The 17,070-nt window shown below is 42.1% G+C and overlaps 1 protein-coding gene across 19 annotated transcripts in view; it reads left to right on the top strand.

Annotated features, from left to right (window-relative positions):
• ANKS1A (ankyrin repeat and sterile alpha motif domain containing 1A) overlaps positions 1-17,070 on the top strand; it is a 1,389,901-nt gene that overhangs the window by 564,851 nt on the left and 807,980 nt on the right. For 18 of the 19 annotated variants that reach the window (XR_014978931.1, XR_014978928.1, XR_014978939.1 and 15 more), the window contains 2 exons: positions 10,515-10,811; positions 11,077-11,152. Coding sequence is in view for 16 of the 19 variants with exons in the window: in XM_085645485.1 (XP_085501611.1) it covers positions 10,515-10,811; positions 11,077-11,152 (373 nt within the window). In the remaining 3 variants the exon portion in view is untranslated. Of the gene's footprint in view, positions 1-6,139; positions 6,256-10,514; positions 10,812-11,076; positions 11,153-17,070 lie in introns of those variants that run through there. The other variant, XM_085645513.1, reaches the window with a different exon arrangement.

The following is a 17,070-nucleotide window of genomic DNA, read 5'->3' as shown; positions in this document are numbered from 1 at the left end:
TGACCTTTGCAGAAATAAAAAAATGTAATGTTTGCAGCAGTAGTAGCTATATCTATTCCCTTTGATATCACATTGACAAGCAGCTTTAAGACAACCTTGTAAATGTTTTCAAGAACACTGCTCTTAACATAGCAAAACGGGACCTTGTAGGCTTTAAGATGCCCAGTGGCTCCAAGTGTGAATGTGTGCTTTTAGGCAACAGCGCTTGCATTTTCAGACTTTGAAGCTCATGCTTATGTTGAAATGAAACTTCAATTCCCAGGACGTAAAGTGTTGTTGACAAAAAGCCAGTACTCAGTCAGGGTCACACATGGCATGTGCCAACTTAGCAGCACTCTCAATTAAACCAGTACATTTTTCACTTCTGAAATCCCAAAGCAATGTTAAACTGTTGGTTTAACATTACCTTGTTGATGAAGGCCCACGGCTTACCAACCCCAGTAACGGACAGTCAATGCTGAAAGTGTAATCTCCTTATAGAGTGACAAGGATGTGTGCCTTAATATGCTTGCTTGTAGAAGGGGAAAACAACCCCATCACCCCCCCCCCCCCCCCCCCCCCGAATCGAAACATTATAGCAGCATCGAAGAAGCCTTCCTTTCTAGCATTGTAACCATTACAAATCATGGAGCATTTCAATCAAGCACCATCAATCCACCAGCCTGTAAAACATTGTACGAGTCCACCATGAGCTCATATCATCCTAGTCGACTGCAAAACCCCCTTATCTTTTTCCTGCTGGAACCCTCTGGAATTTCTATAGGAAATCCTGAGCCCAGGAGCATAGTGGAAAGAAGATTAAATATCCCCTTATAAAGGACTTTCAGTTTTGACTGAGTCTTGAGAGCTCTGCATTTTTGTATTCTTTCCTTGGTTAAGTAGAGGCAGTTGTCATATCCGAGAAGATTTGGATCCTAAAATCCTCAGCTGTTCCCAAAAGATTTGTTTGATCGCTTTCGATAATATCGGCGCTCTAGCACGGAAATCCGCAAAGCTTGCTTGATTTTTAATGGGATCATTCTACATTTGCTCTCCTTTTCCTTTGGAACTCCTACAAACTGAGCCGAAATAATCCTTCCTTTGGGTAGTGAGAGTTTGCCACTTCTCCTGCACCCAATCCTGTGCGGGCACCCAACGACCGCTTGACACAATGTTTGTCTACAGAAATGTTAGTGGCGTAGCCTCCATGAGGACGCCATGTCATCTGATGGACGTCATTGTAGCGTTCCAACAAATTAAGTTGATCTTAGAGACTTGAGAGGGGGAGCTGGGGACCCTGCCTCCATGTAGCATGTGGTGCTCTATCCAGGGAAGCCATAACTTTAACATGTGGTCCAGAATATCACAGTGCAGCTAATCATTAATTCGGATCATCTGTGCTTCCCAGTATTAGAGTTGTATATCAGCCCAGACCAGCTTCATATGGAGAACGACTGCACTGCAAGAGGAGACCATCTGGATTGTAGTGTTTTGCATACAACATAACCGCCCCCACGTTTGATTTTATTATTCACTCCATTCACATTCCAAGACATTATGCGAAATTCCTCCCTATGTGCATCCAGTGAATTAACCAAAACTAAACCCAGCCACGGTACAACTAAACCATAACCCTCTTTCTCCTCCTGTTCCCCCACCATATACTTTGACCCGTGAAGCATCTGTCCCCTATATGTAGACACACCATTCTTTTAAGTGAAGAAAGAAAAAATCAAAAAAACACTGAACTCCAAGGGGACAATGCCGTGAGTCACCTTGGTAGGGTACCCTGTGATATATCCGACTGGCCTTACAGATTTTTCGGTACTGTAGAATCAGAACAAAATTTACTTTCACTGCGTGGTAGAAGGAGAGGAGTTGAATCCTACCCAAACCAGCACCGATGCAATACAGAATTCAGCCCACCGGAGAAGAGACTAGCCACTACCATAAATTCTACTACAAAAAAACAACTCTGTTCTTCACTTACTTCAATATTCTCTGTAGGAAATACTTTGTTTTACAGCTTTGATTCCATAAATACGGAATGTTAATGCTCTAGACGCTCATTAGAATACAGTGGTGAAGGTGCAGCAGAGCAATATGGTATCAACTGACTGGCTGTTGCTGGTGTTGTAAGTACATGTTTCTTTCAACATACCAGACGTATTTTCTAACATTGATCTGTCAGATATTTTAGAATTTATAGAACATATGCCCTCGTTTTATCTTTCTAGATCACTAGCCTTAATTTCCATGACCAAAAGAAACCCCTCATTTTGTTAATTTGCTGCAGAATACTTTGGGGGAAATGCTTTCAGTTTTACCGTTTTGATTCCGTAAATACGGAATGTTATCACTCTAGTTTGTTAGAACGGTGTTGTCAAGCTGCAGTAGAACACTGGGGAATCAACTGACAGGCTGTTGTTAGATGAACATGCTTTACTCAGAATATCAAATTACATTCTCAAATGGCTGAGGAAGAAAGTGTGAACTTATAGAAAATGTGCTGTCATTTTAACTTCTGGAGCACCGTCCATAACATGCGAGAAAATCATGTCCCTGGCACTCATGGTGTGCTCTCCCTGTCCCTTCCGGATGCAGGGACCAATCTCTCCAATCCTGTAATGGCTGTCACAACATATAGTTTGTCGTGGCCAGCCTGTGAGGATTATCCAATCATCTTTAGCCCCTTCACTGCTTCTGTCGGCCAACGGCCGTCGTGAGCACTACATCCGTAGTGCTGTGCATGTCCGTTGGCCGACGCGGCCCCGCCCACTTAATCAAAGCGCCGCCCCGCGGCGGAATTTTCGCCGCGGTTAGATTGATCAGTTGAAGAAAATCTGGATACTAGTGGTCCAGATGTACCTAACATTTTCTGTTGTTAAATGTCTTCATGCCCAACCATACACATTTTAAATGCCAATTTCTCAAACTACTGAACGGATTTACACCACAATAACAAGAAAACACTCTGAGTAAAGTTCTAACTTTGCGCCAAACTTGATGTAATTCCATTCACCTCTTTTTCCTGCATCAGTGAGAACTTTCCTATAGTTATTAAAATGGGAAAGAACACTTTGCTATCTCCACCCCCTTGTTTTCTTGGCACTTGCTTGATGGATCAGTGCAAACTTTCCATGAAGGATCCAAAGCGGATGAATCATTTATGGAAAGTTTCATTTGGATTCGTCAAGTCGCGCCAAGGTTATCAAGAAAACAAAAATGCCTATCCTATGGAAAGTCTGACTTAACTATAAATACTCTGGTGCTTTTGCTGGCAGCGTTGTATGTAATCTATATATAAAACAAATGATTGAATATGCTTTCACTATTTTTACGCTCTTATCAGAAGGCCTCTGTCCTTGCAGTAAAGTTAAAGGTCTCACATCACCACTTCCAGGCTCTGCTACCAACCATGCTATATGTCCCCTTCATTCATTAGGCAGATGAGTTTCTAGGATGTTGAAAGGAGAGGCACTTTGGGTTTTTCGTAACTAGACTTCAACTGTCGATTCTGCACTATAAAAGTCCAACCTATGTCCCCTCTGGATCAAAGACTCAAGTTCATATAAATACAAGCTACATCAGTGCCAATAGGTCTGGCTTTAAAAGAATGTTGTATTGTAATATGTCCTAAAGGATGGATTGGAAAAAGGCATTCTCGGCCCCAGAGAATTTGAATCTCATGAAAAAACATCAGAGAATTCCCGTAATCTAATTTCTACCAAAAGTTCATAAAGACGCAAACAATCCTCCAGGATGACCCATCGTGTCTGGTTGTGAATCAGTCCTAGAACCTCTTTCTCAAAACTTTGACATATTTTTGAAACCATTCCTATAAGAGGTTCCCTCATAATTGCAGGATACAATGGACTTCATCAACAAACTAGAAGGCTACAGTTTCGATCCTGTAGATCAAAGATTAGTGACATTGGATGTAGTCTTGTTATACATGAAAATTACACAGGATGAGGCCCTAGAAGCCATCGAATCTTACTTTGAGAGAAGACCACAACCACATCAAGTACCTACATATTTCATCTTAAGCCTGGCCTCGCTGGCACTTAAAAAGAATGACTTCAAATTTGAGGAAGATCTTTCGTACAAATCAAGGGGACAGCGTTGGGATGTCCCTTTGCTCCTGAAATGGCAGTGTTGTACATAGCAATATATGAGGAAAAATACATCTACAACAATAATCCAGTCATTCACTATATATCCCAGTGGTATCGTTATATTGACAACATTTGGTGTATTTGGAGTGGAACGAAACAGATCTCATGGATTTTCAGACCTGGTTGAACAACAGAAGCCCAGACATCAAATTCAGTTTGACACGTAGTACTACAAGTCTGACCTTCTTGGATGTAGAGGTCAGACCGTCTGATGCCAGATTAATTACCACTCTATACACAAGACCAAATAATAAAAAAAAATACCTTACATTATAAAAGCTTTCATCCTAGGAATCTCAAAGATAATTTGCCGTACGGTCAATTTTTGCGAATAAGACGCAATTGCACCCACAAGGAAGACTACAAGCGACATGCCCATACTTTAATTGACAAATTAAGAGTGGGTTATCCTCACAAACTGCTGAAGCATTCTGCGAAGAGGGCATGGTATACACTGAGGGAACATTTATTGACAAAAAAGCTAAAAACACCAACGAACAGATTTGTTTGTGTGTCAACCTATGGTCCCCACACCAACACCTTCAAAAAGATTATACGCAATATTGGCATCTCATCAGAAGTACGGAGTATGGTTTTGATCTTCCTCTATTTGCTTTAAATAAGAACATCAGTTTTGGACAACAAATAATTAGAGCCAGTGATGCACAACAAGGGAAACCAGACAACTTACGTTCTCTCATGAATCTGAAACCAGTTCAGGGTCATCATAAATGTGGAAATTGTACGGTTTGTAGTTCTACAATTGAGGGGTTCGTTTACACTGATGGTCAAGTTCAATGGAGGCACAATGAATTTACGAACTGTAAAACAAGGAACGTGGTGTACGCAATAATTTGCCCATGTCCCAAGATGTATATAGGCAAGACAAACCAGGAAGTGAAACAAAGAATAGTTCCACATCGTTCCAGATTAAAAAATAAAATTACAGCGGCACCTATGGTCTGCCACTACAGTGCGATGGGCCATAATGTAAGGGATTTCAAGTCCTCCGTGCCATCAAGCCAAACCCCAGAGGCGGGGATTCAGAAACTTTACTGATCAGAAAAGAAGCCTATTTGATTATGAAATTCCACACGACAACAAGGGGATTAAATTAAATGACGGAGATTAATAGATTATAAAACCACAAGACTCATTTTATAATGTCGAGCAATCCTTACCACATAGGACTATGGACATTATATGGTAAACTTACAGTTTTACCTCCCTTAGAAATAGACGAATATTAAATATACATAATTTTCACAGAAAATCAATAAACTGCGAATTGCAGCATACTACATTGCAAGTGGAGGTAGCTGTAGCGGTGATCGACACATCATGCCTTATCGACCAAATATAATTTAACAACTGGCATCAAAGTAGCCCGGAGATCGTTACCAGATCACGAGACGAAGCGTAATGGATACGAACGACGCTGAAAACTGAAGGCAAGTACCCATATGATCTTCGGCTCAAAATAACGTAATAGCAGTTCCATGAATGGCAAAATTAATCGGAGAGCTCGCTACACAGTTTCAATGCAAGATCACATTATGGGAACCATGTAACGGAAGCTGCCATTTTGCAACACAGTTTCAATGGATCATTGTATTTTCACTCTGCAGGTGTGCTAGAGTGTAAAAGATAACACACATTGTATATAAAAGAAAAAGGCAAGCCAACCAAAGCCAGTTACGTTTGACAAGGCAAGTTGCTTCAAACATATCAGTGGAGAGCGTACATAATAGTCACGTGTATTTTCATCATTAAGACCAAGTCTAACTTTAAAAGAGCACGGATAAAAAACATGTATTTTAATAAACATTGCCCTTCGTAAGCTTTAAAGAAATAAAAGGCACAACATAGTGTGACTCATTGGACTTATGTCTAATCCATGTTTCATTAAGAACAATGTATATCTAATCAATGTCCTAATCATTATTCAGATTCGTTAATGCTAGAATGCATTACTCCTTCCTCAGGTAAATCTTCGAAAAATCCACTATAGGAGACCTAGATACCTGTGATCTGGCTTCAAGCTTTTCAAAATAAGAAGTTACCACTGCCACTTCAATTTGTACGAGGAGGAATCAAGGTACCTTATGACCAAAATTTAGTGTGGTATTAAAAGAGAGGGTAATATCTAAGTGCTCAGTCTTAATTTATTGTTTCATTATACCTTTCACAGAACTGACCTAGTCCCGGTCCTGAGGAGAACCGCTTTATCCCTAGAGGGTTTGAAATGCGTTGGCCTAGCCTCTGGGGGAGGAATACTCGCAACAAATCAATAACATTTGGGAGATATGGCAACATGCCTATTTATTAATCATAAATATAAAGAGTTAGTGACCCCCAGTAGACTACGCCGGCAGGACATATAGTGTAACTAACAATAACAACTTTTCCGCCAGGTGTGATCTTTGTTCAAATGAAGGACTGGTCTAAGAAAGGTTACTTTCACTACATGTTTTTTAATTGAATGAACAAAACTTTGTTTTTGTTGTTGTCATTAGTTGTGTTTTTTATATTGTTAAAACATTCTTGAAGTGTATAATTGAACCTCCTTTCCCCAAAAAGTTTGCCCTTCAAAAAGACATGTACAGGAAAGTTACATACAGTTTGGAATTAATATATAAGAAAAGTGAAATAAATCACAAGGGCCATTAAAAAAATAAGAGTTTTGGTCCTGTATGTTTGAATTGGTATACAAAAACTTGGCAACTAGACATTTTGCTTGTTTATAGTATTTTAATATGAAACATTACAGGTAGATAGCACTGACTTGATATTTATCTGTGTAGAAGCGAATAACTGTAGAATAATATTGGTGTAGGTTAAAAGGTCAGGCGACAGTTGCACTGTCAAGCCAGACCAAAAACTCCATGTAGGTTAACGGCTTCCCTCTTTGTGAGCTGTTGCCAGACAAAAAGCACATAAATTATATAGTTATCTTAGACAGGCAGCTGGATAAATGAACAAAATAACAGGTGTTTGGCGTGCAAGCACAATTTGTTAATGCACACAATGTCTGCCCAATCAAAGCATGTACTCCCATCCTGAATCCCAACATGTGGCTGGAGCCAAACTATCTCTCCTGGTGATTATCATATAATTGTTTGGTGACAGCTGCTCTGTCAAGCCAGCTGAGGCACAGAGTCAAAAGGGAAGTGGGACAACTGACCCTGCTACCTTGGGTGTGTCCCTCTTGTATAGGTGTGCAAGTGTTTTGACTGTCAGACATGGCTGAGACCCTATTGTTAAGATTGACGACTTGATTTGTTCTCTCTAGCCCTCCCTTCTATAATGTAGTGTATATTGATTGCATCCTAATTGGTTGCCTCTGTGGATTGGGTACTGGGGGCATTGGTGCTCTGTCAGTACATTACCTACTTTGGTCAAGGCAACTCATGTATAATGTTCTTGCACTAGCTAGCCCTCTGCCTTATCAGCACTTCATTGCCCCTGAGAAATCTCCTTAAACCTCCTCTCTGGTCTACAGTCTTCTGGTTAAAGCTGCTTAATGAGTTCAGTTTAAAAGCTACAGCAACTAAAATCTAAATGCACATTTGATGTCGTTTTTGTATTGAGAGCACTATAAAGGGACTGACACTGACGTTTGTGATCTTTGCTTTAGGGTATCTTCCATGTTAAAGCAATTTTTTCAAAAAATACAGGGATATCGTTAAGCTAAATGTTTTTTTTTTTTAGCAAAGTCAGTTTCTCACACTAAGTCTGTGTTCCTCTTTGTATGTGTTACACCTGCATGTTCGTTACAGTTCATGTTCTCTGTTGCTTGCTTGTGGTCGTTCAGATCACAAGCGTCTAAAATCTCATCACACGCATGTAAACATATCTCTTGCTGTGCTCCAGTAACCATCCTGGCTGTGATGTGTATTCGCACTCTGCCCTGTCCAACGCACACTTGCATAGGCCATGTGCTACAACAGACCATGTTCCTTTGCCACCAGTTTTCTTTTGGTCCTCCGCATGTACGAGTCCTTTGTCCACATTCATGCCAATGATCCTTATTTGCTCTCTGGCAGCTGCACCCCTCCTCTCGTGGTTTTCTCCTATCTTTTCTCTTCTTTCCTGATCTCCCAATGCATGCACAGTAGTGTGAGATGACGCAAAGAAATACCCACTATTTTGCATGTCTAATTGTTTGAGTGTGAGTTCTGTTTTAGGAAAGCTGGACAGTGCCTGTAATTGCCTCACTTCCTCTATTCCTTTCAAAATCTGAAACAATAAAGTGGTGCAACGTACCCCCACCTCTCCTTAGCAGTTAGCACTCGAGGTTAGCAGCAAGGGTGCAAAAAATCACATCCAAACAAATGGGTTGCCTAGAAAGGGCTAAAGAATTTCATTATGCTAGGTCAGTGCCAAGGTTTGGCAAATGATAATAGAGAAGAAAATCCACAGACTCGATAAGTCCCAAGAGCTGACTGCATTTTCCTGCAATCTTGAGGAAATGGTTGAAAGAGATGCCCGTTTTTGCAGGATAAGCTAATTTCACAGAATTGCTCCTTCTATTGGAAATCATATTTTTCAAAGTGCTTCTAATTCCTCAATTGCCAGCTGACTAAACAATAGTACATTTGCTTGCCATTCAAGTGAATATTGCATCCTAGAACTTTGTGGTTAGGCAAAGGGAATACAGGAGCTTGTGAGATCCACTGGGATGTGACTTTTGATGAAATACCAGAAGGCTGAACTAAGGCACGGTGTTGGATTTACCTTGCACCTCTTCTCCTGATAACCTTTGCTGTGGATTTAAGAGTGGTGGTTCCTACTTCTCTCATAATACTTTTGCTTTTTCAAACTTTTTTTTATGCAGCATTTTTGCTTGGTTCTATAACTAGCAATGGTGTGATTTTCTTTTATCGGCTGTGAAGTTCTAGCCCAGACTGAAATTTCTGTTTTCTTCACCCCAATTAACTGCAAGCTGCATGTAATGCTGTTGGATCTTAGACTGGAAACAATCTGCCTTAAGATCGGAGGCTTCAAAAGTGATGAAGTGGAGCAGCACATCTGACCTAAAGAGAAATCGCCTGGCTTAGAAAAGCTCTGAAAATGACTGAAATGCTAAAGTCCACTATGCAGTTCCATCGTGTTGCAGTCTGTTGGGGTCCATAAGATGACCTGGCATTTTCATGAGGATGTGAACAAGCTATTAATAGTTAGAGAGGCGAATCTTGGCCATTGACTTTATTCATATACGACCTTGGATCATTAAGTAGCTTGCCAAGATTAGAGCCTACACTGGAAGAGCTTTAAGTTAGAGTACAGTCAGTGTGTGAAAAAGCTGAGATTGAAGTTTACAGTAGAGAGAAGAAGTGGTGTTGATGACTTGTGAGATTGAAAGTAGGTCTTAAGCAGAGGCCTGTGGGTAGTCTTTAGGAATTAGAGACCCTGACGGAGGTGTGAGAGGTTGAAACGTCTTGCAATACAAGACAATCAGAGCACTGTCTCTGCACCTGAGGTCACATTATAGGAGAAATAAGAGTATTTAGGGGTCTATAGATTAACAATTGTGCCAGTAAAAAAGTGTTGCCCACATATAATTTTCTTTGAGTTAGTAGAGGTTGCAGTATATGATTTTATTGGATCTTGGCATTGGATCAGTTGCAGTAACGGAATAATGCAGCTTTAACCGGCCCTTCGGTTTAGACTATGGGACAAGGGGAGTAGGGATCCAAGTAAAAGTTAAAGATTATAGTTTAAAACAGTGAAGAGGTTTGAAGACTGATCCGAGTATAATTGTGAGAGCACTCAGTGGTCTGGTGGTTAAAGTGATTGGGATAGAATAATTAAAGAGGGCTCTAGAGTGACTTTAGGATCAGGGAGGCACAAATGTGTTTTAAGAGAGGATGCAAAGGTTCTTGGTAGTAGAGGTGTCCCATAATATTTGAAAATTAGCAATGAGAAGTTAGGATAAAAACTGAGTTTGTGATGTAAGTGCACTGAGTAGTCTCTTATTTTATGTCTCTGTACGGAAGGATTAGGTGTTAAACTGTCTCCAAGGATGAGATGGCACTGAACAAGAACGCTAAACAAGCAATAAGGAGTTGAGGCTAACAGGTCATGCTACAACACTTCAAAATTTTCTTTTGAATAAAGGCCTCAGTAGCCGAATGAGAGATCTGAGCTGTTCTGCTACTAAAGAGCTTAAAAAGAGAGAACACGAACCAGACTGTTTTAGTTAATGTTTGAATTAGCAGTCTCTTGGTATTAGATTATCTCCCACCAGTATATACACTTAAACACTTTCAGTCATTTTCAGGCTGGAGCTGGCCAGGTCTCTATTGATCCTTCTGTTTGAAGTTTTTCCTCTTGTTTTTTTTTATCCTTCCTTAGAACAATGACAATGAGACCGCTTTGCACTGTGCTGCTCAGTACGGACACACTGAGGTAGTGAAGGTCCTGCTGGAGGAGCTGACTGACCCCACCATGAGGAATAACAAGTTTGAGACGCCACTAGATCTAGCTGCCCTATATGGGAGGTTGGAGGTGGTGAAGATGCTGCTGAATGCCCGTCCGAACCTACTCGTTTGCAACACTAAGAAGCACACCCCCCTGCACCTGGCTTCACGCAATGGGCACAAGGCTGTGGTCAAAGTCCTTTTAGATGCTGGAATGGATATCAACTACCAGGTAAGAAGGGCATCCGAAGAGTATGTGGAAGTGATAGTACTAAAGTATGTGATGTATGGTTGGTGATAGTGTGTGCTCGTCCTCTAGGATCAGATTGTGCTGCAAGATAAATCTTTTGCATTGAGGCACTCCAGATATGGTTCGCTGTGATGAAGGTTATGCTGTTGCAACTGGAACCCTAGGTGATAAGTTCTTGCTCTGTAGGATCGAAGGTGGGTCACTACCTATTGTTTTTCTCACCTATTGCTCTCCTTTGATTTTACAGACTGAAAAGGGCAGTGCTCTGCATGAAGCTGCTCTTTGTGGGAAGACAGACGTTGTACGGATACTTTTGGATGCAGGTGAGGAGACTTGCAGGTGGTCTGAATGTCATTTATGTATGTGTCTTGATGCTTGTGTTCTTGTGGAGGCTGCCTTGTATTCTACATCCCATCAGGATTTTGTCACACTCCTGATACTTCCCATCTCCCTGAGAATCTCCTGTTATGTGGTTTTCAATTTATCAAGTGCTAAACCTCTCCAAGAATAATCTAAATTTTTTCTGTGCTATTTGATCAATAAGGTTCGCAGGTTTCATCAACTCCAGCAGGAGTAGGGAGTCTTTCAGTATTTCTGAAAGCTCTATATAAGAACCTGTCCTGCAGGCGACAGAGACCCTTCCTAAGAACCTTACCCAGTCAATCCCTTTCCATCTGATTACAGCACCTCATATCATTCAGTAAGTTTAGCACCTAGATACTCTTGAGAGTGATAAGCTCCGCTTTACAGATCCAAAATACAGAACAGTAATCCACCATGCAGCAGACCATTCCAGGGAAAAACTGGATTTTTTTGACTAACGGGAGTACTTCTTCATCAAAACACTCAAACATGAAATCCATTTCTGTACTGGTCCATGATAAAATGTATGCCAAAATGCTTAACCAAGTACTTTAAGGACCCTATTAAGACCAGAGTGGACACACCAAGAGTCTACCTGACAAAGAGCAAGTGCATTGATGCTGCTGGTAAAAGTGTTGATACTCAATGGCAAGCAGGTAATTCGATGAGGATACTAACACAATGTGACTTGTATCACTGGGAGGAGATGGAACAGTTTGTTAAATAGCTTCCGGAGGTTTACAGGAAGCGCAGGAAAGTGCTTGTCCTAGAGATGAAGTTCCCATCAACTGGCAGCTTTAGGTGTACCCTGGACACAGATGATTCTGTCTAATGTGTAACGAACACCAGTGTTCGACGGCATGTCTAGCTACGTTTCTGGATTTCAACCAGAAGTCCAGCAACAGCTCTTAAGCGTACCCTTTAAAAGAGGGCACATTTTCTGCCGCCATGCATTTACTGTGCTGGAAAAAACCTTTTAAAAAAAAAAAAAAAAAAGATACTGACAAAGCTAAAGTCATGAAGGCGCTCCAGATGCAAACTACCCTGTAGATTTTTGGAGGCAGCAAACACAATCCGGAATTCTGCGGCCATCTCAAAACACCCTCCGTACCAACCACATCAGTCTTTTAGGAGAGTCAGGCAACCACTTTCTAATCCAGGTGAGGCTTACGGGGAAACCGCTGCAGCAAGAGTTAAGGCATCCAAATTAAGGGCACCTTAGCCACCAAGCTGTGGCTTTCCACACATTTCCCCCTGACCACACAACACCTGTTGCGACACTAGCATGAGTGATACCTAACCCTGGTAGGAAGAGATAGTAGCTACCGTCCATCATTGCCCACGATACTGCCTGGAGTTTCACACCACACCACTCATTATTGCACAATGCCGCAGGAGCATCAGTCAAGTCTCAAAAGACTGCTGGATGAGGAAGTGCAAGTACTGTTTCAGAAAGGAGTGATGGAACCAGTCCCACAAAATCATTGGGAACAAGGCATTTACTCCTTATACTTTCTTATCCTCAAGAAAGATGGGACAGATTTTAGACCTTTGACCGCTCAATTGCTACATCATATTAGAGCACTTCGAAATGACAACACCACAAGGTGTCACTCCCATGCTTTGTGTTGGGGACTACCTGACAACACATGATCTTAGGAAAACCAACTTCCACATCCCCATTAAACTAGCACATCACCATTAGCTGAGGTTTGTGGTAAGTGGAAAGCGTTATCAGTTCAAAGTACTACCCTTTGGAGGGACAACATCTCCATGGATATTCAGAAAGTGTCAGGGGTGCAGCACACCTTCGCTGCATTGTTATGCTTGTCTTTGTGTACCTGGACGTAGATGGGAATGGGCAGCAACCCCTACAAGCATTGTCCCTGCTCCACATATTAGAATTCACCATCCGTGCCAAATAACCTTCCCTCTCTCCCCAACAGATACAGCCCTTCTTGAGAGCTGTGCTGGATAGGGAAGAGGCACAGCCAATCCGAATGGCAACAAGAGATTGCTTCTACATTATTGGATGTATGTGTCCTGACCGTGAGAATGAAAACCTATTGGGACTGTTTGATCTTGTATTGCATTTGTACCAAATTCTCGGTTGTGCTCTCTGTACAAGTCCTTGCCAGACAAAGGACATAAACATGATTTGGTGTATCAAGGTGAAGAAGAATCAAATCATAACACGTGTATCGCCCCCTTCAGGCATGCAAGCCTGGGGCTTTTTCAAGACGTACGTCGTCGGTATGGCAATAGTAGTCGGGTCATGTGCAGTATTCAAAGTGTCTTTAAATCGTTTCTGAATTTGGGTACAGTCTGCCCTGTCTGGTACATCGTGTCAGCGGTCTGTTCAGGTTCCTGTGCTGGAGCGGTCCTCTTTCCAGGACTGGAAACACAAGCTAGTTGGTTCGATGGAATATAAGTGATTCTGACTTTAAAGAATCGCTCCTTCAATATGTGATTTGGAACAATTAATGAACTACTAAACATCATTAAATTGAATTTTCCGATTAATTATGATTTTATTCTTCTTCGCCTTGATCCACCAAATCACTTTGATATGAATGGGTGAGGGGTTCCCCATTCTTCAAGGCAAAGTGTCCATTGATATATCCTCAATAAATTAGGATGCACTAACAGATAGGATAGTATACCCCACCAACTTTTGTGCCAAAGGACATGAACGTCTGATCATTGGGATGATCTGGTGTTGGTGGTGCCCTGAGATCAGCACAAACTATAATGGCAGAACAATAAAAACTTGTTACTGGTCTGGTCTTTTCTCGACTGCCACCCGCAACTGACCATAAACGGAGATTCCTCCTTCGCAGGGTGGGGAGCTCATTTGGGTCAACTGGCAATCCAGGGCCAATGGTCTCCTCAGCAACGAAGTCTGCACATCAATGTGCTGAAACTAATGGCAGCGTAGTGAATGTGCTGAGCATTATACAAACTGGTTCACAGCAAAACGGTGCTCATTAACACCGACAACATGACCACAATGTTCTACCTTCGAAAACGAGGACACTCAGTCACCGCAGTTGTTCAAGATATTACAGTCTGGAATTGGGCCATTCGACATCAAGTTCTGCAATTCAAGGAACTCATTTGAATTTCCAAGATGTAATTATTTTTTAAATTTTATGATAAATTAGTTGAGTAGCAGTTCCCCACTAAGAAGCTGCCCAACCGGCCAGATTTTTTCACACAGAAACGGGTGCAATCAGGCACCTAAACCCCAAACAGCTTAATCTCGCCGTTTGGTTCCTGAAGTTTTAGAGTTTGGCTACCTCAGTCTGCTGCCTGAGTGTATGATTGTCTTCAAGGAGGCCCGTAGACCCACAATGCGGACCTGCTATGCTTATAAATGGAAAAGATTTTTCCAATACTGTCTCCCTAACCACATCGACCCTCTCAAGCACAGAATCCGCTTCCACGTGCCCAAAAGAAACCTCCGATCTTCCAACCTCGCACTGGCCGAAACCCCGCGCATCCACAGAGCCAGAGCAGGCGGAAGATCCTTCTCTCACATTGCAGCCAAGACCTGGAACGAGCTACCGGCAGACATCAGACGCGCCCCCTTCCTGAACACCTTCAGGAAGACCCTCAAGACCTGGCTCTTCGGCTAAACAAATCTGCGGACCCCCCCTCAGCGCCTTGAGACCCTCACGGATGAGTAGCGCGCTTACAATTCCCTGATTGATTGATTGATAGCATTCAACCATCCTCTTGAAGTCTCTAATGTTATTTTGGCAGCCATCTACCAAGACTTTGTGTGCTTGCTGGTGGCACTAACTTATAAATATTGTACAGAAAGGTCTATTGATCCTCTTTCTGCTTCCCTTTAGATTTTTACTTTGCCCCTTACCCAGCAGGGCTCTGCACTGAGCACTCTCAAATAGTACCTTTCGGCCCTGTCTGCCTTACTGAGACTGCCAGACCAACACTCATTATTCAAATCTCCCATTGTCAATAGATTTCTCAAAGGACTTGTACATATGTTTGCACCTTCTCCTTTCATTATGCCTCAGTGGGACCTTAATTTGGTTCTCACCTTTCTAATGTGCGCTGCATTGAACTTCTGCACAGTCGCCCTATCCATATGTTGTTTACTATCAAAACAGTCACTAATGGCAATTACATCTGCCAAGAGGGTGAGCGAATTGCTAGTTGTCATCTAAGCTTCCTTACCTGACTATCTTCCCTGATATGTTGGTGCTTTGCGCTAGGGCCTCTTTCTTACCGAAAGTTGTAACACCATTCCATGTGGGGAAATCGGTCACCTTGCCCACGTTCTACCCTCTTCCGCACCGCTCTAAAGAAGATGAATGACTCCACCGTCTTGATCCAAAAAGAGCGTTGTCGTTTTACCATGACTGCTCTAAAGAGTTCGGGGTGGACAACCAACTCTTCATGGGGTAAATTGGATCAAAGAAGGATTGTGCGGTGCAGAAGAGGACCATCTTGTGATGGGTCATCCTCTTCATCAACATTTGCTATGCTCTGGCCAAAAAGAAGGTTCCTAAAGGCTAATTCCACTAGAGCTAAGGCTGCTACCAAGGCATTGAGGCGTGGAGTTCCACTCCTCGAAATTTGTCAGGCAGCAACGTGGGCATCCCTGCACCAAGCTCTACTGCCTGGAAAGTCAAGTCCGCAGGGACGGCCTTTTTGGCCTCTCTGTCCTGCAGTAGTTCCTGGTCTAAACTTATCCGCAGTCCCTCTGCCAGGGATGATATTGCTTGGGTATCTATTCAGGTAAGGAATCGGCGGCTAGATGTCTCTATCAGATGGACAAGTTAGTTACCTTCGGTAACGCCTTAGCTGGTAGAGCCATGATCCAGCTGCAGATTCCTTACCGACTCACCGATCCTCCCTGCACTGCAGACTTGTTTTTAGGGTCAGGGCTGTTCCCATTCAGGGCCCTTGTTGTTGAAAACACCATTGTCAGTGCACTTCATGTCTCCTCGCGTCTGGTTTGGAAAGTCATGGAAAGTAACTGAAGTCAGCATGCCAAGGTGGTGCCTATATAGGTGATGCTGATGCCACAACGACACAGATGACGCCAAGTGGAGCTGACCAATGCCACCTACCAGAGTGCAGTGGCAGGCTGGAAGAAACTCTTCTGGATCCAGTCTGACACCAGGAAAATTAAAAGATAAGGAGTCTGCGGCTAGATGATGTCTCTACCAGATAAGGCGTTATCGAAGGTAAGTAACTTGTTCATCACAGCCCACATTTTGCTTTCAAACACAGTTGGAACATAAGGGATCATGTAGTAAGGGCACATAGAACAACTGAAGGTTGGGAGTATCATGCAACATTTGGTTCTGACACCTATTGTGGGTCATTTCAAGTATGGCAGATGTCAGATATGTAAATTCACATACAACACCAAGGTCTTGACCATGGACAATAGGACGTACAAACTGAGCACACACAAACTGTAACACAAGAAATGTTATATATGTGATTATACGTCTTTGTAACAGATTGCATGTAGGGATTTACATCATAGAAAATGACCCCTGTATGTCTTCTATTATACACCTTTGTTTGTACGAAATATGGTCCAACCATCAATTTATCTTTTTTAATTTTTACATTTGTTATACTGCCCTTTTCCACCCTGGTCTTTATTGAGAGAGGGTTCCCAGCCTTTTATGTGCTGTTATTTAAATTGAAGATTGTACATAGGCCAGATATCCCAAATGATTAAGTAACACAATTCCGCATTGGAGCATGATCTGATGTAAGGTAGAGAGGACACCTCTTGTCAAACTTTACTTTGACTTCAGACATGATGATGTAGGTGGCAACTGTTGGAGGGGAACCAATAGGACTCTCATAGAGGAAACATCAACACTCCATG

Source organism: Triturus cristatus, chromosome 1_1 (assembly GCF_964204655.1).
Source record: "Triturus cristatus chromosome 1_1, aTriCri1.1, whole genome shotgun sequence".
Classification (NCBI taxonomy): domain Eukaryota; kingdom Metazoa; phylum Chordata; class Amphibia; order Caudata; family Salamandridae; genus Triturus; species Triturus cristatus.
Note: the sequence above shows the minus strand (reverse complement) of the source record. Positions and strands in the feature narration are given on the sequence as shown.